At 28.6% G+C, this 23,059-nt stretch overlaps 3 protein-coding genes across 8 annotated transcripts; 2 read left to right on the forward strand and 1 right to left on the reverse strand.

The window, feature by feature from the left end:
* Positions 1–22: 22 nt before the first annotated feature.
* Positions 23–5,807, forward strand: Ksr (kinase suppressor of ras). Of its 2 annotated transcripts, XM_083099099.1 has the most exons (16): positions 24–430; positions 1,147–1,278; positions 1,426–1,573; positions 1,659–1,919; positions 2,255–2,423; positions 2,570–2,769; positions 2,841–3,110; positions 3,257–3,381; positions 3,600–3,723; positions 3,790–4,001; positions 4,095–4,271; positions 4,353–4,538; positions 4,775–4,908; positions 5,011–5,148; positions 5,313–5,442; positions 5,545–5,807. In XM_083099099.1, the coding sequence occupies exons 1-16, from the start codon at positions 287–289 to the stop codon at positions 5,695–5,697; spliced, it is 2,703 nt and encodes a 900-aa protein (XP_082955225.1). In that variant the 5' UTR covers positions 24–286; the 3' UTR covers positions 5,698–5,807. The 2 variants fall into 2 exon arrangements, with proteins under 2 accessions (XP_082955224.1, XP_082955225.1); XM_083099098.1 differs by having other exon boundaries at positions 23–430; positions 3,600–4,001.
* LOC145971448 (lys-63-specific deubiquitinase BRCC36) lies at positions 5,302–9,820 on the reverse strand. 3 transcript variants are annotated; one of them, XM_083099105.1, is made up of 7 exons: positions 8,903–9,820; positions 8,384–8,519; positions 8,088–8,292; positions 7,900–7,988; positions 7,535–7,639; positions 7,349–7,451; positions 5,302–5,686 (listed from the first exon to the last, which is right to left on the reverse strand). In XM_083099105.1, the coding sequence occupies exons 2-7, from the start codon at positions 8,495–8,497 to the stop codon at positions 5,655–5,657; spliced, it is 648 nt and encodes a 215-aa protein (XP_082955231.1). In that variant the 5' UTR covers positions 8,498–8,519; positions 8,903–9,820; the 3' UTR covers positions 5,302–5,654. The 3 variants fall into 3 exon arrangements, with proteins under 3 accessions (XP_082955231.1, XP_082955230.1, XP_082955229.1); XM_083099104.1 differs by lacking the exons at positions 5,302–5,686; positions 8,903–9,820 and adding exons at positions 6,391–7,105; positions 8,690–8,708; XM_083099103.1 differs by lacking the exon at positions 5,302–5,686 and adding an exon at positions 6,396–7,105 and having other exon boundaries at positions 8,903–9,813.
* On the forward strand, positions 8,975–16,871 carry Spin (lysolipid transporter protein spinster). 3 transcript variants are annotated; one of them, XM_083099101.1, is made up of 12 exons: positions 8,975–9,571; positions 9,674–9,912; positions 10,020–10,216; positions 10,408–10,559; positions 10,632–10,835; positions 11,084–11,218; positions 11,330–11,591; positions 11,800–11,898; positions 11,969–12,179; positions 12,749–12,806; positions 14,388–14,480; positions 16,412–16,871. In XM_083099101.1, the coding sequence occupies exons 2-11, from the start codon at positions 9,708–9,710 to the stop codon at positions 14,404–14,406; spliced, it is 1,542 nt and encodes a 513-aa protein (XP_082955227.1). In that variant the 5' UTR covers positions 8,975–9,571; positions 9,674–9,707; the 3' UTR covers positions 14,407–14,480; positions 16,412–16,871. The 3 variants fall into 3 exon arrangements, with proteins under 3 accessions (XP_082955227.1, XP_082955228.1, XP_082955226.1); XM_083099102.1 differs by lacking the exon at positions 12,749–12,806 and having other exon boundaries at positions 8,978–9,571; XM_083099100.1 differs by lacking the exons at positions 12,749–12,806; positions 14,388–14,480 and having other exon boundaries at positions 8,982–9,571.
* The last annotated feature ends 6,188 nt before the right edge of the window (positions 16,872–23,059 follow it).

A 23,059-nucleotide genomic window follows, 5' to 3' on the forward strand; every position in this document is an offset into this window, starting at 1 on the left:
AAAAGATCGCCTTTACGAACACTTACGAGTGAAGTTACACGAATGAACGCGCCGAGCTCCCGGATCGCCGGGCAGCACCGATTGACGTCACCGATAGAGGCGGCCAAGATGGTTGTCAATGTTGATAAGTGGTTTGGTTACGCGGAGGAGCTGCAGTGACTAACATCGCGTCCTGACTGCGGAGTCGGGCCTGGCGGCCGGCCAGTTATGCCCGTGAAATAAGAGGGTCCCCGTCCTCCCCGGTGAGGATCCGCGCGGTTTTCGGGTCGAGCGTTGCGCGCGAGGAATGGCGGACGGCGAGGAGGAGATACGACGTGCCCTGAAGGACGTGCAGTCTATGATCGACGTCTGCGCCGAACGACTCGAGGGCCTGCGGACCCAATGCTCCACCAGCGCGGAGCTCACCCAGCAGGAGATAAGGACGCTCGAGGTAACGGAGTCTCGATGACAATCGGGCCCCCATTGCCACCTGATGACCCTCGATAAGCGGTTCCTCTCCCGGCGCTCTCTGTTGATGTATCGCGATGTGTTGATTGTCAACAAATTGTCAACAACTTGTACTGTCGTGTCTGTATCGCCGTTTGTATCCGGCGAATTGTTGGATGATGATCTCGACGAGGAGTTCGCGAAAATTTAATTTCACCTCGTTGCGCTCTGGTCATATGCAGTACCTTGATTTTTGAGGATGTTTGCTTCTTATTTCCGTAATCTACGATTGAAAAATTTGATATGATTTCATTGCGATACCATGCCCTTATCATAATTTCTTTTTATGGAAAGGTAGATATTGAGAGATCATCTATAATTTTTCTGGGTTCATAATATGAGATTTATGATATATATAGTTTGGAAGCATAGACTATGAAATTTAATTTACATTGTACCGCATATAGTATAGCACTTTGTTTGAGTATGCTTATCTTGAAGTATCATAATTAACTGATAATTGTAAAAAAAACTAACAAAACTTGGATTTAAAAGAAATAAATATATATATATATATATATATATATATATATATATATATATATAAATAAGTAATATATACTTATAATTTTCTCTGTGAATCAGTAATATTTATATTTTGTATTACAATAATTGCAACGCAAAAAGTAAGATCTATCTATATTTAAATATTATTTGTAGGGGAAATTGATAAAATTATACTCTAAACAACTTGTGACAAAGGCCAAATTAACCGATTTAGCAGAGATGAGACAATATCCGTCGTTACAACAATGGCTACGGGTAGTAGGTCTCACCCAGGAATCGATTCAGGTAATAATGTACAGAAATATGAGCAGATTCTTTACAATTCATTTTTTATACAATTTAGTGTATGTGTGCAAAATTTCACTCCATATCTCAATTTAAAAATTAATTTATAATTTCTCTTCATAATATTTTATTGTATAATAATTTTAGATGGTCTGTAACAAAGCTAGTTCCCTTGAGGCCCTGAAAGAAAAGTCTGAGCATGAATTGAGCAGCATGCTAGGTGAAAATAATGTGCGCCGTGAGGAGGAACATCGTAGGCTCTGCAGAGCATTACATAATTTACGGCGATATACAGGTGAATAAAATCTGTCTTAGGAAAAAAGAATATATTTTTTTTGTCTAAAAAATAATATTATATATTTTGTTCCATGCTTTCTCAGATGTTCTTATAAAAGGAGATATGGAAAATAGTGACATGAATTTATATTGGGATTCTTGGGATAGACATCATTTACGCACGGGAGCCTCTCCTAGGCCCATTCGATCTCGCACTACACGAAGTTCTGTTCCATCAGAAGATAGCATTCCATATCATAATAACAATAATCTCAATAGCGATATCTTGGCACAAGCTTCTTCTGTAATATCTTTGATGTCAACTAGTCCTCCTTGTACCCCTCTATTGCAAAGGCAAAAATATGGTAAATATGAAATTTATTTTATAACTTTTTAGAATTATCTTTTTAATTATTTTTTGTGCTCCACTATGTTTTAAAAATTATATTAGTCAATTTTTAATATAACACTAAAGTGTCACTGAAAATATATATTTGGTATATACTTAGGTATAAAATGTCTATTTCCTATATAAAATTAAGCATTTGGAAATTATATTTGAATCATCCATATATTTTATTTTCAAATATATCTAATTTCTATTAAATGTGAAAAGCATTCCTGAAATCTAGTGTTTTAGCATCTAATTTAGGCAACTTATATTCACTATATGTATACAATAAATTTTTCTTAATTACAGGAACTAAATTTCCAACAACTCCTCCTCCGTGCAAGAAACATCAGATTGGTGTGCAAAGTAGCACATCACAACCTGAAGTGTTTCCTTTAACTAAGTCAAAATCTCATGAATCACAATTAGCAAATCGTCTTGAAAATATACAACTTGATAATGATGATACTTCATCTAGGTAATTTATTATATAATCTTTTAGATATATATCAATTTAATATTATATATTATTCTCATTTTATGATAAATATTACTTTTACAAATCTAGTTTAATATAAAATATTTGTAAATTAAATATTCTAATGTATTATTCTATATTTTTAGTTCTGGAAATGACTCTTCTGTGGGAAGAAAAAGTGATTCCACTATAAAAAGAAGAAATCGTCTACCAACAGAACCAAGTTCATGCTGTAGTACGACAGACTTTATGAAAGCAGAGAGTCTCTTGCCAAACAGTAATAGTCCTATTAAATCCCCACCTTACACTAATCCAGAAAGTGATGATAACTGTTTTAAGGGAACAGGTACATGAAAGAAAAACTATTTTAACATTATCAATAACTTAATGTAATATTTTCTTTTATTTTATTTTTAGTAACAAGTCTCCAAGTGCCAAAATCTCCACGTACTCCGACTATGACTCGGACCATGGGTCATATAATTGCTCATCGCTTTACCAAAACTTTTAACATGATGGCAACTAGATGTGACTACTGTGAAAAGCCGATGTGGGGATGGGGCACTATTTTAAAATGCAAGGAGTGTAAATATAAGTGCCACCGGGAATGTGAATCCAAAGTACCTCCCTCGTGTGGCCTACCTCAGGAACTCTTTAATGAGTTTAAACGAACTCTACAAGGTGATGGTATGTATAAACTTTGCAATTTTAATAGTACTCATAAAAGCGCCTGATTTCTTCTTTCATGTTGCTTTTAAATTTCATTACAATGAGATTTTAAAATAATATGATATAAGATATACATTAAATTGATGAAAAATAAATTTTTTTAGGTATAAATGCTTCCCCAATATTAAGCAAGCCTGGCATAACATCTCCGAATCATCATAATCCAAATTTATTAAAAAAAGACCGAAGACGGTCACATGCACATGCTTCTATGAATATACCTTTTCAGGTATATTATAATCTACAACTATAATATTTCTTTTTATTTTTTTTATTTTTTTTTAATAAACTTTGACAAAGATATAAGCAAATTTTTATATATAATGGTATAAATCTTGACATTTCATATTAGTGGATTATTTTTCATGATTTTCTAAATATAAACGAAATAATAGAGAAAGATTCCAGATATTTTTATATATTTAATAATTATTTATATTTTATTAGAATGCAGATTCTAGTTCAAATACCTCGAGCTGTAACAGCTCAACGCCTTCTAGTCCAGCATTGCTACCTGCCAATACTACCCAGACTCCACAGGCGCCTGTCAAACAACAATTCTATTTTCCAGGTAAAGAAAAAAAGCATTTTTATAGTTGTTTTATCGAACTGAACGCGTTATTTATTTTATTTACAGATGTACAGAATGAAAAGGGAGTGACACATGAAACGCACAGATTTGAAGGTACAACCATGTCAAGTGATAGTGACAGAACAGTAAGTGTTTCTGGATCTGGTAGTGTCAGTACAGATTCAGAAAGGACACCGGTGAGAGTTGATTCTCAAGATTCTCAAGTTTCTGATAGTGAAATACCTGGGGATATAAGTCGTTGGCCTCGACAAAATAGCGTATGTGTTACATTTCATTAAAAAGAGAATCTTGATACAAATGTGAAATGTCTAATAAGAATAAATTTTATGTCTTGTTTTTTTTAATCACAGTTGTCGATGCGAGAATGGGACATTCCATACGATGAATTAAAGATTGGAGAACCAATCGGAACGGGAAGATTTGGTACAGTATATAGAGGCAATTGGCATGGAGATGTTGCAATTAAAGTCATAAATATGGATTATTATTTAGACAATGATAAGATATTAGAAGCATTCAAATTAGAGGTAAAAATATACATATTTACTAGTTAAAATTAAATTCGGAATTTAATAATAATGAGAAATATTTTATCTTGATTATTATAGGTAGGCACATTCCGAAAAACACGACATGAAAATTTAGTTTTATTTATGGGTGCTTGTATGAAACCTCCTCGATTAGCTATAGTGACTAGTATGAGTAAAGGCATGACACTTTATACTCATATTCATTTACGAAAGGACAAATTTAATACGAATAAGACTACTATTATAGCTCAACAGATTTCTCAGGCATGTATGATTTGCATAAATATTTTTCAAGTTATTATATATATTTATATGCATATAATTATACTAGCATTTGAATAAATATCATATTAAAAAGGATATTAAAAATATGTATATATAACATAAATTGTAACATAAGTATAAAAAATGTTATTTATATGTAAAAGCATGCTATAATAATTCTTTCACTGTTATGTAATATGTATTCATGTATTTCAAGTAATAATTTTATCTTATAGGGTATGGGATATCTCCATGCTCGTGGCATAGTACACAAGGATCTTAAAAGCAAAAATATATTTTTAGAAAATGGAAAAGTTGTAATAACAGACTTTGGTCTATTCAGTGTTACAAAGTTGTGCTATGGAAATAGGTAAATTTATATCTTGTAGAATAAAATTTATTCTCATTAGATAAGTTATACTTTTATGTTACTCTATTAAGATACAAACTTACCTCACATATATGTATTTAGGAAAGGAAATGGACTGAATATACCACCTGGTTGGTTATGTTATTTGGCACCTGAGATTGTTCGACGATTGAGACCGCAACAAAATCGAGATCAGGAAGAGTTACCATTTACAGCTGCTTCTGATGTTTATGCATTTGGGTTAGTATATTATCTTTTACAAGATTCACACTTTGAAAATTATATATATTTAAATATTTCTAGTGTTTTATCAAGAAAAATATAATAAATATAGTATAATAAATGCGCGCGTGTAAACACAAAGCAATAAAGATGAGATTGTTTAAAAAGATACTTTTTGATAGGACTGTCTGGTATGAGTTATTATGTGGTGAATGGCCATTTAAAGGTCAACCTCCCGAAGCAATTATTTGGCAAGTTGGAAAAGGAATGAAACAACCTTTAGCAAATTTGCAAGCTTCTCGTGATGTAAAGGTATATACATGTTTAAAATGTGTATATAATTAAGCATCATTATTTTATAAATTCCGTGCACTATTTATAAAAGTTGTAGAAACTTTATAATTTTTTTTTTAGGACATTTTGATGCATTGTTGGTCATACCATGCAGACAAACGTCCTGATTTTACAAAGCTGTTAACTACACTTGAAAAGCTGCCTCGCAAAAGGTTAGCACGTAGTCCTTCTCATCCTATACATCTTTCTCGTTCTGCGGAATCTGTGTTTTGAACATTTAAGTCTATTTAAATACGCTGTTGTTCTTGTAGTGTAAATATAGAACTGTGCAATTATTGCCAGATCTTTGTTCGTGAAGAGTAAAATAAAAGTCACTGAAAGGGTTTGCTCTCGTTTGTATTATTAATTTATTAAAATGTGCAATGAAAGAATATTGATGTTAATAATTGAAATTGTTAATAAATTGTTTCAAATTAAATATGTATCTTTTATTGTGAATAGAGTCATGAGTGAAAAAAAAGGTCTAGGAGTATGCACACTTATATATAATTTATATTTAGATATGTGTAAATCTATACTTCTCTGAAATTTACAAAAAAACTGCAGACTCTTAAACAAATACATAATTGTCAACAAATTTTTTTTATGTATATATTCTATAAATCTGAAATAGTTCTTCAGTGCACGTTTTAAGAAATATAGGTTCAACTCTATTTTTTTTCTCAGGTAATATTGTAAATTATATTTTATCAAGAAAGTGTAGGCAATTGATAATTTATTTTAAATAAATTCTATGTTATAAATATAAAGGAGAGAATTCTCATACAAAAAGACAGGTAAATACCTTTAAATTTAGTAATAATTTTTTTTCAAATATATAAAAAAACAATATATAATTTTGCAAGTTTATATTATTTAAAACATAATACATCGAGATTATTTGTCCCAAATATTTCTTTCACATATTCGATGCATTTCACAAAAATCTCTCTGTAAAAATCTTGGATATATATGTTTTTACAAATTAATCATTAGATATAAAAAAACATCTAAATATTTCTTAAATATTTTATTTGAAATCTTATTATTTGTGTGTATGAATAATTGTGACAAAAATATATTTCTAAATTTTTTCTTATTCTCTGAAAAAAGGCTATCAGTTAGAAGAACTGTTTTACAAAATATACAGATATTTATAGATAGTTTTATTTATGTTACATCAATGTTCTTCATGTAGTATTATATTTTATAAATACTGTTAATAAGATAATTTTTTATTTGATATTTAAAATGAATGAAAAAATAGAAACAACAGAAAGCATATACATCATATATAACAAAATACTTATTGATATGTTATACTGTTTTCAATGAATTATTCAAATAACTATGAGGTTCAATTTATTTAAATATTTATCTTTATTTGAAATCTTATTTTTATTACTCAACATAGTTTCGATGAACAGATTATTCATGCTCACAAATAAATTTTAATTTATATTATGATATAACTATATTTTCTCTTAAAAAAAAATTTATCCATTACACATTTTCTGTAACTCCTGTAATTGTCTTTGAAGATGCATAGCACGCAATTTATTCAATGCTATTCTCTTTTCAAATGTTTGTACCAAAGGCTTTGTAATAATATCTGTTATATGAATCAACGCCCGTGTTCTGACTGAAAGGAAAATTATTTATATTCCTTGAGATTTGTTACTTTGACTTACTTTCGTATTATCAAAAATATTATGTATATATATATATATATATATAAAATTGTTATATTATTTAAAACAGTATGTAGTTATATAAGTTGTTATATTATTTATAAGTTGTTAAATTATTTTATTAATCTAAACACACATTATATTCTTTTTACTATAATAATATTTTAATATAAAATAAACAGAATGATACATACCAGCATTATTATGAATACTGGCAAGGACATCTGGATGATCTTTACAAGCTTCAGCCATATCTTCTTCTTCCTGTACCAAAATTTTTGATAGGTCTGTCATTGTCTGTAACAGTATTTATTTTCAGGTAAAAGACACAATTTTTTTAGCACTAAATTTCCCTATTACAAATAATTTTAAAATCTTACTCTCAAACATCTATCTGAAATATCTGGAGTATGTACTATTTCCAATGGTATTTCTGTAGCTTCACCATTATCTGATTGAAAGCAATTTAAAAAGATTTCATGTTCCTATAAAACAAAAAATCATTATTATATCACTTATCATTATAATTTATCTATGTCAATAACTTAATATTTTATAGACTCATCATTTGTCTCACACACACACACACACACATATATAAATTAAAAAATTCTATAATATTGCTTAATTATTTATAACAACAATTGATTTAATAAAATCAAACAAATTTCCAGCGATATGGGCCATTTCCATGTATTTTATGAATGTTGATGCAAATATTAAGATTAGAAGAGTATATATATACCTTTGATTCTTTTCCCTCTGAAAATACTGAAAATATCAAGCCTACAAAACTGTGATCCATTGTTTGATAAGTAGCCTGAGTTCTGACATCTACATAAAATAAAATAAAAATAATGAATGTAACAAGAATTGTTTATATGGAATTTATATTACTTAAACATTTTGAAAAGAAATAATTTTAATACATACCAACATGTGATGGGCAAACTGTAATATGTGGATGTGAATGATACCAGCCGAGAACACGCATAGGTCGATTTAATTCCACCGTTAATCGTTCGGCTTCAGCAGCAGCTTTCAATAATTGCTCAGAAGAAATTTCTACCCTATCTTTCTTTTTGTCTAAACGCCGTAAAATGATAACAGCTGATATTTTAGCAATTCCACAAGCAAACTAAAACACGAGTGATTAATATTCTACTTGTTTCATTAATTAAAAAAGTATGAGAAAAAAACATTAAAAATGTTAAAATGATCCAACATACATTGCCAATTAATAAACCCATCACTTCAAAGTTTTCGGTTGATAAGGCATGTTGCAAACATACCATATAGACATCTGTTTGCAGCTCTACTTTTTGCAACGGGGAATCATCCATTGTTTATATAAAGATATTAAACCTGTAAAATAACAGATGTAAATTATGGATTTATATCTACAAAATGTAACTATTTTGCATCTGATATATATACATATTGCAAAAATATTTTTTATATTACAGACAGTTTGTTAAGTTCATGAAGCAAAACAAGAATATAATTTTAAAACAACGACGAATTAATAATTCCACCTGAATTCTAAAAATTATTCTTTTTTTACGACAGAAAAAATGTAACAGTACATATTAGTATTACATGTACACACAATTAATTTATTAAGGGAACATAACCTCTCCTTTAAATTAATATTTCCCATACTTTGATATTATTGAATATATATATTTTTTGAGTTATTCTTTTATTTTACTTCTAATTAATATTATTAAAGATACACTAGTACGTACTTTACTACTGTGTAATCAAATGTAAAAATCTTTTCGTCGGTTCAATAAATTTTTAAATCCTTCGTTTTGATCTGACGCTCGTCAAAAATGTCTCATCTGACATTTATTATTGTTGTTATTATTACTTAGCGCAACAGCGTTGGATCACAATTAATCAGCAATTCATAACAAATTGACGAATGAGATAACTCCCTTTCATTGCTCGCTAAAAGCAAACAGCATATTCGAAGAGGAGCGGATCCAAAGGTGAATTCTTCTCCCACGAAGACGAAGAAACTGTGACTTGTTGTTTTATATCTGTCGTCTGGGATAGAGAATGAATAAAAACTTGTTGACAAATCGGCACTTATTGATTTCGATTGACACCGATTTATCTGCCGTTCGTATCTCTATATAACATAATACTTATACGCCGTCGCAATTTGCCGCAGCGACGTGTCCGATGTATGTATATTTTATTACGCACGGAAACACACACGGAGCGAAGGATTATTTAGCTCACGTCTAGCGCGTAGTGTAGTGTATGTACAGGTGCGCACACATATGTGTATATTTATATATGTGTATTTCTGATTGCTTTCCCACTTTGGAGTTCAATTAGAGGTGGTGTGATGCGCGTGGTGTGATGCTCGAAAGATGCCTGCGATCAGTTTTTTGTCTTATAACGAGGTAACGTCAATAAGCCACGCGAGGTTATGTCCCAGGGACAGTCGGCTATCGTTAGAGATAATTTGTTAATTTGCAAACTACATATTATTATTTCCAATGCAGATAAGAACGGGAATGTCAAGCATTTCGTCGCGTCATGGTAGACGATAAAGCATCAATTACGGAAACCAGGTATCGTATGGTAAATGTGGCTCGGGACGACGATTCGAGGGAAACGCAACAACGTGTAAAAACAACAATGCCTTCGGAACTGAGGTCGATCAGCGCGAGCGACTGGATTACAGTCGCCGTTCTCTGTTTCGTAAATCTTATAAATTATATGGACCGTTTTACGATCGCCGGTGAGTCTCGAACACACTGGGATTAAAGACAACATATTTTATAAACATGAATATAACTTTTACTTCTCCAACATACATTTGCGAGCAAAGTTAATTTTCTGCTCTAGGGGTACTGACTGATATTAAAAAGGATTTTAGTATCCGTAATGATATGTCTGGACTACTACAAACTGCATTTATCTTGAGTTATATGATATTCGCACCATTATTTGGATACCTAGGAGATCGCTATAGTAGGAAATTGATTATGAGCGGTGGTGTATTTTTATGGTGCTTAACAACATTTATTGGTTCTTATATGAAGGTAAGTAACTTCTTCTATATAGACAAGTGAATCTAGTATAGAAAGAATAAATCTATGATCAAGAAATAACCAATAATACAAAAATTTTATATTAGAAGTATTGAATGCTCAACAGATTTAATTATATATTACTATGGATAATAATATCATATAAAGCTTATATATAATATAATAGTTTTAATTTATTTTAGAGCTTTGGATGGTTCTTATTCTTTAGAGCACTTGTTGGTATAGGAGAAGCCAGTTACTCCACAATTGCACCAACAATAATTAGTGATTTATTTGTAAAAGATGTACGTTCTAAAATGCTTGCCCTATTTTACTTCGCTATCCCAGTTGGAAGGTATATTGATTATATGCAATTAGAATACATACATTATATAATTATGATGTATACATAATTTTTTTATTCTAGTGGTCTGGGATATATCATAGGAGGTGAAACAGCTCGTATTGCTGGTAACTGGCAATGGGGGTTACGCATTACTCCTATATTAGGTATTATAGCGATTATATTGTTAATCACTGTGGTCAGAGATCCTATCAGAGGTGAGGTAGAAGGTGGCGTTCATTTGACAACTACTACATGGTCATATGATATCAAGCAATTATTGAAAAAGTAATTAGCTGTATACATTTTCATCATTAGAGAAAATAATATATAATTAATTATTATTGGTCTTTTTGTACTAATTCTTTTTTATTAAAAAGCAATTATTTATATTGCATCAGTTGCTTTATCTATTGCTTTATATATTTCTATCATTTGTTGTTCTAATAAAATCTAATAAAATAGAATTAATTTATCATAATTTATAGTAAATAATTAATAAATTTATTATATTTATATTTAATATATATTTTCAGTCCAAGCTTTATGCTGTCTACTGCAGGATTTACTTGTGTGGCATTTGTCACTGGTGCTCTAGCATGGTGGGCGCCAACATATCTACAATACGGTTTTAAATTACTTCCTTATGGAGTAGCTGTCGATCCAGACGAGTACGTTTTTTTAAAATTCGTTATAATAATGCATCTATAAAAGATTGATATGTAACAAGAGAATATCTATATATTTGAAAAATATTATATAAATGCATCTTAATGTTTCAGTGTCGCATATAAGTTTGGATTAATTGGTATGGCATCTGGTCTAATAGGTGTACCATTAGGTTCTACTATAGCACAAAAATTACGAGTCTATTGGCAACAAGCTGATCCTCTAATATGCGCCATAGGTCTTCTAATAAGCGCTCCTTTATTATTCTTTGCTATGATTACTGCCAATACAAATTCTACTCTCTGTTATATATTAATATTCTTTGGTCAATTATCATTAAATTTGAATTGGTCTATTGTAGCAGATATGTTATTGGTAAGAAAAAGAACTTAACTGAAAAAAGATAATTATTTAAAAAATTTTTCTAGGATTATTTATATTTTAATATATAATTTAATAATTCTCTTATTATTTATATTTTAATATATAATTTAATAATTCTCTTATTATTTATATTTTAATATATAATTCATTATTTATATTTTAATATATAATTTAATAATTCTCTTATTATATATTGCAGTATGTAGTAATTCCTACAAGGAGATCTACAGCAGAGGCATTCCAAATACTTATCGCACATGCTCTTGGAGATGCAGGCAGTCCTTATCTTATTGGACTGGTATGTAGACATAATTTCATTACTAATTAAACAATTAGATTTATTAATAATTAATATAATTTAATTTTAGATATCGGAAGGATTAAAGTCCAGTCTCTTACCAGATTTAGCTGTAGGAGGACAATCTGCTGTTCATGACGATCAAAACATCATCGAATTTCGTAGCCTACAATATGCAATGTTTCTTACAATGTTTGTAGAAGTACTTGGTGCTCTCTTTTTCTTCCTGACAGCACTACACATACAAAAAGATAAAGCATTGGTCGATCTTGCTATTGCAGGTAAGTAAAAGACTGTGACTCAACACTAGTTAGAACAAAATTTCTATTTAAATAACGCACTTTGTTTTGCACGTTCACATTGAAATCATTACTAATATAGCTTGATATATGTTTGATGATGTTTCATACACACACATTGTTAAGAATAATGTAAATGTCACTCTAAAACTGTTCTTTATATGCAAAACACACTAGCACAAGTGTAATTTTTCCAAGATTTAATCATTTTTTTTAAATATTTAATACTAACCTGTAAACACATAATCACTATTATTAAATAAAGTATTGGAACAGTATTCACGCATACGATTCACAATATAATTCAGTAAGTGCAATATTCACAGATATATATGTAATTGAAATATCGAAATCGAAAAATTTTTTTTAAGAAGATGTATTACTTGTTGACGTCATTATCACATATAATGATGCTGTATTAATAAATTAACATGTTCACATACATATATAATAAATACATATACATAATGTATATTACCCCTATAGTATATTCTGGTTGGAATGTGAAATAAAAATTTGCAATTCTACTAAAACATTCTATTTTTATACAGTACATGAATTGTTCTCAACTTTGGACTTACAAGCACAAGTTTTGGGATCAAAAAGAAGGTAGTATGCAAATTGTGATATCATTTAACACGTTAAGCGCCAAAAATTCTTATTATATATTAAAATTGTGCAATATATATATATATATAATAAAAAATATAAAATTAGATTTTGAAAAAATACATTTCGAAAATATTTATATATATATAAAAATTAAATATATTTTATATATAAAATATATACAAAGTATATGTATATATGTGAAGTAATTTATAAAATTACAAAGATAATTAAAAGAATATTTTTATTCATTCATATATTTTATTTTCATTTTATTATATTTATATTTATTAATTAACAGAATTAACAAATATTGAGTTACTTAATATTATTAGAAAAACTTTAAATGTATTTATATTAAATGTTATAGATATTTTTGTATTAGGTTTAATTTTTCTAGAAACAATAAGAAACTTTTGAACATGACTCTTTGCATTTTATCATTCTTTTTTTAATTTTCTATAAATTTGATCGTGGCGCTTAACTTGTTAAAATTTAAGATTTCTCACATTAATTTTTTTACTATTATGATCAATTGTATTTTACAAGCAATATTTTATTATCAATTTTGAGATTATCTATTACATACAATTTTATTCTTCTAAATTTAAATCTTTATTTTATATTCCACCAACATTTTTAAACTGGAGTAACACATTTATATATTCATATATTTTAAATTCATTTTAATATTAAAAATATGTAATATTTATCAAGATGATTTGATCATTTTATCATGAATATTTGTCATAAATACTTATTTATATTTGCGATATTGTCCTATTAAAAAATGGTGCTTAACGTGTTAAGGAATGCAAATTAAAAATATTAATATTAATAATAATCTTAGCAAATAATATAATAGCAAATAATTAAATTTGTATGTGTGCGCGCATATGACATTTTGCTGATATTGTTTATAATCCTTTCCATATTTTCTATCATTATTTTCACATACATTTTTTAATATATGGTTCTATACATAAATCATTGCACTTAATCATATCTATAATAAAAATTATTATATTACAATTGTTTTATTACAGAACTAGTAATTATATTTTTTTATTATTTTGGATTTATTTTTATAATTTTTATATAAATTTATATTTATGTGAATAATTAAGATATTCCACATACATTTTTTATAAAGTCTTAAAGTCTTTTATCTATCAATTTTTTTTTAATTTAAAATATACAAGAATATATCTAATATTTACAAAAATAAATTTTATTACATTTATAAAAATACAATTTATATAAAATTTTTTATTCGAAATTTGAAAGTATATATGTTGAATTTTTTAATTTTTATATTATATTTTTCACAATATAAGTTGCAATTTATATTTTAATATTTTAGTAAGTTTAATAATTATTAGATATATAGCGAATAATTGATGAAAAAAGAAAGATTTACCATTTTCGTTGATTTATATATGTCGTTATTCTATACATTTTGTTATTAAATCAATGAAATATTTTTCAGAAATGGGCTTTATTTAATGTAGGCAGTACATGGTCTAGTATGGAATGTGCATGTAATTATTTTTATATAACATACAAACATCTTTCTTGCAGACAAATTTCTAGATACTAAGAATAATGGGCAAGCTGAATCAACGCATTTATAGATCATCACTGGGCCTCACCTGATAGTGTGCTGTGTATCTGGTATATAATTTATTTTCATGATTTCATTATTCTTTTTTCATTATTCTTTTTTAATTTGGTAATCAATTTAATCGAATCTGGCTCTCTGTATAAATGAAATAATTTCTAAAATAACTTTCTATATCTAATTTTATTATATTTGTATACGTATAAATATTTATTTAAACATTTCAAAGGACTTGACATTTAAAAAAAGAATGCTTATATTTTTTATTAAATCATAAATTTATATTCTATAAAGAGATACCGTCACAGTACATGAAAAGTGATGCTTAATATATATGATATAATACACATATAAGTATTTTATCATATGCGATTAATAATATATACATATATATGTATGTATGTGTATGTGTGTGTATATATATATATATATTCAATTGTTGAATCTTCACGAACGTGAAGAGAATTTAATTTATTTTAAAAAAACATTGATTTTATAATAAAATTTGCAATTTATTTAATTAAATAATTAAATTGATTATCAATTATATCACTTCATTATTTTTATTGGTTTACATTTTACAATAGAGTTTATAAATCTTATTTTTAGTTTAATTCTTTCGATATTATTTTTTCATGAATAATATAAAATTGAAGGAATTATTTCTAAAAAATATATTTTCTTCTTTTGTGATTTATTTCACAAGGTAAGGATGCATGAGGATGGTTTTAAATTTAGAAATATAAAGCTTTTTTCTCTACTTACAATATTCTAGTTTTATATTTTGCCCATGGATGTCATAAATGGGGAAAATAATACATTAAGCAATTTTAAAATTGGCTATATTTAAACACTTTCAAGAATTGCAAGAAAAATAATTATATAATAAAGATTATATTATTTTTCAATAAGAAATTTTATAATAAAATAGAGAATATAGGCTTGATATTCCTATCAGACTTGATATTTTTCTATTATTCAGATTGATATTAACATCAAGATTAACATTAAAGTTGGTTCACTTTTACAAATATATATTATGAGTGAAAAAATTAAATATTAAAACAATTGTGACTAAATTTAATATATTGAAGTGATATGGTATCATCCTTTGAACTGATGAAGCTTGCCTACAGATTTCTGTATGTAACATGACTAGGCTTTATGTTGTGAATGTATGTGTGGATACGGTATAATAATGCATGTATATTTTTAAACAATTAGATATATTGCGATCAACATAAAAAACATACAATGGTGAGTGCAATATAATTAGATGATTTGTTCTCTTATATAAATAGTTATATATAATTTTATCTATATATTTGTATTTTTGTATGGTTCTGCTTTAGAAAAGTAACAGTAAATAAATACACCTATATTGATAAAAAAATTGAGTAAATGGAATTTCAAAATACATTCTACATAATTTCTATTTAATGTTGTATAAGATTATTGTCACTAATATTTTTATCACAACAAATAAATTTTAACATTCTTAAAATTGTAATAAATATTTTGAAAAACTTCTAGGGTACTGCTTATATATGTCTTTTTATTAATGAATATATATTTGTTGCATGTGTGTGTTTTATTTTATAATATATTCTATGAAATTTTATACATGTATGCTTGCAGAAACAAAAATTTGTTCCATGTTCAATGTTAAATGTTGTATGTTTAATGTGCTTTTTGAATGTTACTTGTTGATTGAGGAATGTTATAATTGGAATATTGTAATTGGGATAATGTACTCCATATAGAAATCAATTAATTAAGATATTATAGGACAAATTTTTCTAACAATAACGAGATTTTAACAATACTATATGTAGTTAAACATTTGTAAATATATTTATTATATAATATTTATGTATTTATATATACATTAATATACTATTTACACCTGTCGAGATTCTGTATGACTCGATTTATATAATAATGTATAAAAGATATTAAAATAGCTTTTTTATATTATTTTCAGGTGGAAGTATTTCAGACTCAGTGTGTATTTGCAACGATGCAGTTGATAGTGAATTACAAAATGATAGAAATACAATATTAGAATATAATAGGCATTATGAGGAACCCGCGTCACATATATAGATATTATATAGAACTTTAATACTTTAGATAAGTTATAATTATTACGAGTGTACAGTATAGTTCTATCAAACATCAGATTGATTTGATTTTATAAAATAAGATGTGTCATATATTGACATAAAATATATGTTCTGTATACAGAACGTATTTATGAAGAAAATTTGCATATAATCATAAGAGAGAGTATCCTCAGAGAGGTATTTGTAAGTTACCACTGTTAATAGTGTACAAACATCCGATTCATAATGAAATTCTTAGGATGTAGATGGAACACCGCCTTTATAAATTGTACAATATTTTTAAATATTATATTTTTATAATAACTCATTGCAAATTCACATATGTAGTATATTATTGAAATCATCACATAATAAATGCAAATTATAGGAACAATAACACAATGAATAATAAAACTGTATTAGTAAATAATTTGCGTATAAGATGCACAAGTATTTTCAGACTAAATTATCAGTAACATTAACACTGCGTTGGTATTAAATTATGAAAGTAATAATTGCGTGGTTGTTTATAAAAAAAAAACATTATAATGAACTATGCTCTATAAAATTATATATATATATATTACTATTAAGTTTATCAATTTAACTAAGCTAGAGATAAATGTAGATAGATTTCGATAATTATAAATATGAATATGACTGTATTTTAAGTATGAATTTGACTGTATTTTTTCTGGAAACGTTACGATATTTTTTAACTTTCTTTTTGGAAACAATACATCATAATTGCATAACATGCAATGAATTAAATTTAAAAAGTTATTCATAATTGCTGTTATAGATTATCTCAGAATTAATGTTCTCTTCTTCTTTCCAATGACATAAAAACATTAAATAGATATAGATTTTGCATAATAGATTCTTTTACAATATTTATCATTATATACATTAATTTTCTTGCTTTTAATATTTATAATATATATTTTTTTCTCTGTATAGTGTTTACTCGAAATATTTATAACTCAAACAAAAATTTAATATTCTGTTATATGACATGTACTTTATAGAAAAATATTAAAAATTGAATAGATCTCTACCTATAAAATATATCTCTTTTGTATTTCTTTATATAATTAAATCTTTATATTTGTACACTTATATAGAAAATAAATCAACAAAATTATTAACAAAATTGACCAATCAGCGAGTTATTAACTAAATTGATTAGTTTCAAAATAAAAAATTATAAAATCCTTTATCACAAAATAAATGCAGCTAAGAAACTACAATTATATTGTATGAACTTTTATTTAAATCTGTATTTGACAACATTCAGTTAAGTAAAATGCACGAACAACATAACAAATGTATTTGCCCAATGCATTAGCACAATTTGTATAAAAAATAGTATAGTACTTATATGTATAAAATGATAAGTAGAAATTACAGATTATAAAATTACATTTAATTGTTTAATTATAAGAAAGTTTAATTATAATTATAAGTTTAATTATAAGAAAGAAATTTCATTATATTATGTAAATTACATTATGCAAATAAATCTGTTTGTACATAATGACCCACAGTAATATGTTTCTTTTATTTAGAGATGATCTCTTTTTATTGCAGTCATCTTTTTTGTTAAAATCATGATTTTATAGGATAAAAATTTTCTAGTAAATTTCCTTTAATTTAATTTTTTGCAGATTTTTTCATAAAAACATTTTCCATGTTTATTTGCGAATGTTTATTGGCCACATGAATATTTTTATCTTAATTCTGAATATTATATTAAATATTTTCCTTAGATCTCTATCAAATCTCGTTTCCTTAAATCACTTTGTATGTGCACAAAATATGCCACAGCATATAAAACACACAAAATATAACACACATATACAGATCGCGATGCGTCACAAACGGAAACTGGTATTTTTAATGGGCAGTCGAAGACAGGTTGAATAGAATGAGTTATCGGAGAGGGAAGCGACACTCGGTTTCTTTGATCAATAATGAAACTTCTCTTTGCTTTCCTCTCACTGTCTCTCCCCGTTTTCCTCCTCTCTTTCTTTCTCACATTGTGCCTTTTTTTCCACGGGGGTCTGTCGCTTGATCCCCCTGCGCGCTCTTACGCGGTCTCTTGTTCACCCCTTTCCATCTCCATCTTGCCGCTCTGTCTTATCTTATACATTTTTAACCCTTACTTCAGCCCCCGCATAGACGAGGAGAAAAGCTCAAAGCGAGAGCCAAGTTTTAACAACCCTTAAGGTGTACCCCCAAGGCTGGTCCTCTTTCTTCTAGATAATCCACTCGGCGATCCGTTCGCGCGTGAGCTTCTATGCAAAAAGACTTTGGTATCCTTCAAAGAACAGCTTCGAATCCACGAGAAATTTGGATCTTCCGTAAGAGAGTTCCGTGGAAGTCAATAAGATTTCATTTGATGCGAGATACATCGAATGTATCGAAAAGGAGAATAAATTAAATTAGAATGAATTTGATCGAAGGAATGTTATTTGACATTTGTATATATAAAGTCATTCATATTTCATATTAAAAAGCATGATTTTATTTTTTATTAATTTATTTAATTGAAATGTAATCTCTTAAAACTCTCTTCATCTTTTTACATCTCCGTTGTATCTTTGTAATTTCATTAAGAAAAAATTGATTTCAAATTGGTTAAATAAATAAAAAACCCATTAATAAAAAAACCATTTTAATTTTAAAATTTAATGAGATAAAAATAGAAAACACTATATGTATAGGTGTTTAAAAGTTACTTTTATAAGTTTTGATATTTCTTTTGATGTTCTCTTGTCGCAAAAATTTCTATTTATAAGTACTGTAATTTTCTTATTTATAAGTATAATCAATTATAGAATTTTTGCAAACAGTTTTATGTTATATGTACTAACACTTAAATTTAATGGAATATTGACAGATTTATCAATTAATATTTTCTTCAAAAGATAGTGACGAAAGAAAGCGCTAATACAATGATAAATTAATAGAGATATATTAAATAAAATCAATAATAAAATCTCATAAATATATTTATATAGAAAATAAAATAGTTATAAATATAATAACTATTTTATTTTCTATATAAATATATTTATGAGATTTTATTATTGATTATCATGACTATCATAAGTACATTAATATAAAAAATAAAGTATCAATATATATAGATATTTGTAATTATATAATTACAAACATATTGATATTTTATTTTTTACACTGATATACTTATGATATATTTTTATTTTAATATACATTAATTTTATTTATCTCTATTAATTTATAACTTATAATTTATAATAAGGAACGATAAAAAGTTTATCTTGTTTGATGACTTCTCTTGTCATGAACATTTAAGAAATGGAGAATAAAAAAAATTATATATATATATATATAATTTTTTTTATTCTCCATTTCTTAAATGTTCATGACAAGAGAAGTCATCAAACAAGATAAACTTTTTATCGTTCCTTATTATAAATTATAAGTTATAAATTAATAGAGATAAATAAAATTAATGTATATTAAAATAAAAATATATCATAAGTATATCAGTGTAAAAAATAAAATATCAATATGTTTGTAATTATATAATTACAAATATCTATATATATTGATACTTTATTTTTTATATTAATGTACTTATGATATATTTCCATCTCTAATATGTATTAAAGTTTTATTTTATCTATCTCTTATAAATAAAAATAAATAAATAAATATATATATATATTTTTTTTTACTACTCTATTCAAAGGCTTATGACGAGCGAGGTTATCGAACAGGATCGACTTTTCGTCGTCCTTTCGCAGTATTTCCGAACATCCCTGTGTCCAATAACGGGGACAGCGGAATATAAAGCAACGTTGAGAGGAAGCACATCGGGGTGAAGCTGGTACAAAGAAAAGCGCGGAGCGTGGGATGAGGAGAGACCGTCGCGGTGTGGGATAATGCTTAACAAGCCGACTTGAAAGGACGTCCGCCATTTTGAGTCAATACTTGAAAGTCTTTGCTCATTAAGAATATTTTACGTCTACCTTCTGCGCGCTACGCGAACGACGTTGCCGCTGCCCCCCTATAACTCGACGCCATCTCCACTCTTTCTTCCCACCCCCGCGTTCGGACTTTTTTTTCCTCTCGTTCTATCTTACCCCCTTGGCTTCAAGAGTTGTTCCTTGCTTCTCTTCCTCCTCATCCTCCTTCTTTTTCTCATCTTCCTCCTTCGTTTCCACAGAAGCGGGTGCACCCTCGAAGATGGAAGTTATTTACGCGGCACTCGGAGCACGCTCCACCGTCGCGACCCCGTAGCCAACCCTCACCCCCGGCGTTTCGATCTGGTCTCCCCTTTGCCACGCTAACACGGTGCCCCCGCCTCATCGCCCTCGTCCTCGCCCTCATCGGGTACGCAGCATTTACTGGGAGGGTGGCCAACGCCAACCCCGCGTCCTCGTTCTCTCGATGAGGGATGGAGAAATCTCCGACTTTGCCATGGGGCCCACCTTCATGCGCCCTTCCAGCGGCGACGAGTAAACAGCGTCCCATCTCGCGGCGTTTTTCCTAATTCCTACCCAATTTCGCTTTTAGCATTTCAATTTCTATCTCCTCCGCTCACCCCTTCCTCCGATTTTCTCCTGCTCATCGCGTCGGGATGACGGATTATCGTTGGACGAGTGAGAAAAGAATTCCGTGGGTGAAATAGATGAACGAGAATGATAGATAGGTGTATGCGATGGATTTATCACGAAAAAAATAGGTCTATCACTATCTATCAATAAGCCTCTTAGGTCATATGTGATAACAATATTACTTGTTTTGTTGAAAATATAATGTGTATTCTTGGATATGTAATATTCTTGGATGTACAATGCTATTTCTTGTAGAATTGTTGAAAAAATTGTGAAATAATCATGAAAATACGAATAAACGTAAAGTAGATAAATTCTTTTACAGAGTACAAATGTAGCACAAAGGTCTCTTGTAAATTGCTTATAATGTAAGGAATGCATCAAGTAATACTTTGTGCATAGAACAAATCAGTGAGAAAATCTGATAAACACATGTATACATAAGATAGGATCTGTTATTTAACACAAATTTAGAACAAATGATTTAAAATTCATATACAAAAATTATATTATTAACGATCAGTATCCCCATAATATGTATTATGTCGGCTGTCAATGTGTTAATATTTTATAGATATATTATAAATTACAAATTAATTATGGAAATATATATATATGCGCTGGAAAAATAAATATTTATATAGATAAAAAAATATATTACAATATGTAAATTATGCTGCAGATATAATATTTATATATATCTGCAGCATAATTTATATATAAATAAATAAATAAATAAATAAATATATATATATATATATATATATATATATAAATTATATTTTAATAATATTTTAACTTTATTTATATTATATATAAATAAATTAATATTTTAATAATATTTTAACTTGTATAATAGATCATTATTTTATCAAGATCGCCATTGCAATAGTATTAAAATTTATTTATTCTTGAGATATATATATATATATATGTGTGTGTGTGTGTGTGTGTGTGTGTGTGTGTGTGTGTGTCTATATATATAATAAAAAATCATCATACTATTACACATATATACCTCATTGTATTCCATATTCATACGTGTCACCTAATTCACCATGTCCAGGATGAAATAATTTTCCCATCACAAAACGCTTCCGCGCTAGTTACGGGCAATGATTCATATTATGAATCCGTGCCTTGCATTTTTAAATCGTCACGAGGTTTTTTTCGATTTCGTTTCCCCGCGCCGGAAAAACAATGGACCGCGATGTTCCCGCGCGTGAAGACGGGGTTAGAGCGGAGAAACGGGGCGGGCGGAGGCAAAGGGGTGACTGCAAAAATAAATCAGGCGCGTACCGACGCGGCGACGTTTCTCGTTCAATTGTATCAACTTTAACCCCTTCATTGTCTCATTTTTTTCTCGGCTATCGTTCTGCTGCTCTCGCGCCGTTTGACCGGATCCATTCGACCCTCTTCGCTTCTTTCTCCGCAACGCTCGCAGCGAATCGGGTTCGAAGTCTAGCCCGTGCGAACAATCGGCGTGCACAAATGAAACGCTCGAAAGCGCATATAATAAGCCATAAAGAGACAGAGCGAGAGAGGGAGAGAGAAGCAAAGAGGAAGGCAGAATGAAACAAAAACTGGTCTCGCTGTATAAAACAATAGGGGGTTCCTCCGACGGGGATGTGAGAACGAACGGAAGATCGGGAGATCGGGAGAGAGTGACAGGGAAAGGGAATATGCAAGCAACGAGAGCGCAGAGAGGAGCCAGAGCAACCCTATCGCGCGCATTTCGACGTGTGTGAAATTCAAGAACCTGTAACACCACAAGAAGAACAAAACACATCGAGGTACCAGCTGTGCGATGCATACGTTATTAATGTGCATACGCTATGTCCTTTTTAGATTGAGCTGCACTGGCAGTTCGAGTTTACTAACTTTGAGTTGGAGCAACTGGTTGTGTTTTGATAAATATAT

This window comes from Camponotus vicinus, unplaced genomic scaffold (genome assembly GCF_025532165.1).
Source record: "Camponotus vicinus isolate PSW18456_S1 unplaced genomic scaffold, iyCamVici1.0 SCAF_5, whole genome shotgun sequence".
Lineage (NCBI taxonomy): Eukaryota > Metazoa > Arthropoda > Insecta > Hymenoptera > Formicidae > Camponotus > Camponotus vicinus.

Coding starts and splice junctions, on each gene's coding strand:
- Ksr (XM_083099098.1), top strand. CDS start 287: ATGGCGGACGGCGAGGAGGAGATACGACGTGCCCTGAAGGACGTGCAG. Junction 431..1,146: donor AGGAGATAAGGACGCTCGAG/GTAACGGAGTCT, acceptor TATTATTTGTAG/GGGAAATTGATAAAATTATA. Junction 4,909..5,010: donor AAGTTGTGCTATGGAAATAG/GTAAATTTATAT, acceptor ATATGTATTTAG/GAAAGGAAATGGACTGAATA.
- LOC145971448 (XM_083099104.1), bottom strand. CDS start 8,497: ATGGATGATTCCCCGTTGCAAAAAGTAGAGCTGCAAACAGATGTCTAT. Junction 7,989..8,087: donor AGTTTGCCCATCACATGTTG/GTATGTATTAAA, acceptor TATTTTATGTAG/ATGTCAGAACTCAGGCTACT. Junction 7,640..7,899: donor CAGAGGGAAAAGAATCAAAG/GTATATATATAC, acceptor TTTGTTTTATAG/GAACATGAAATCTTTTTAAA.
- Spin (XM_083099100.1), top strand. CDS start 9,708: ATGGTAGACGATAAAGCATCAATTACGGAAACCAGGTATCGTATGGTA. Junction 10,217..10,407: donor TTATTGGTTCTTATATGAAG/GTAAGTAACTTC, acceptor AATTTATTTTAG/AGCTTTGGATGGTTCTTATT. Junction 11,899..11,968: donor GTCCTTATCTTATTGGACTG/GTATGTAGACAT, acceptor ATTTAATTTTAG/ATATCGGAAGGATTAAAGTC.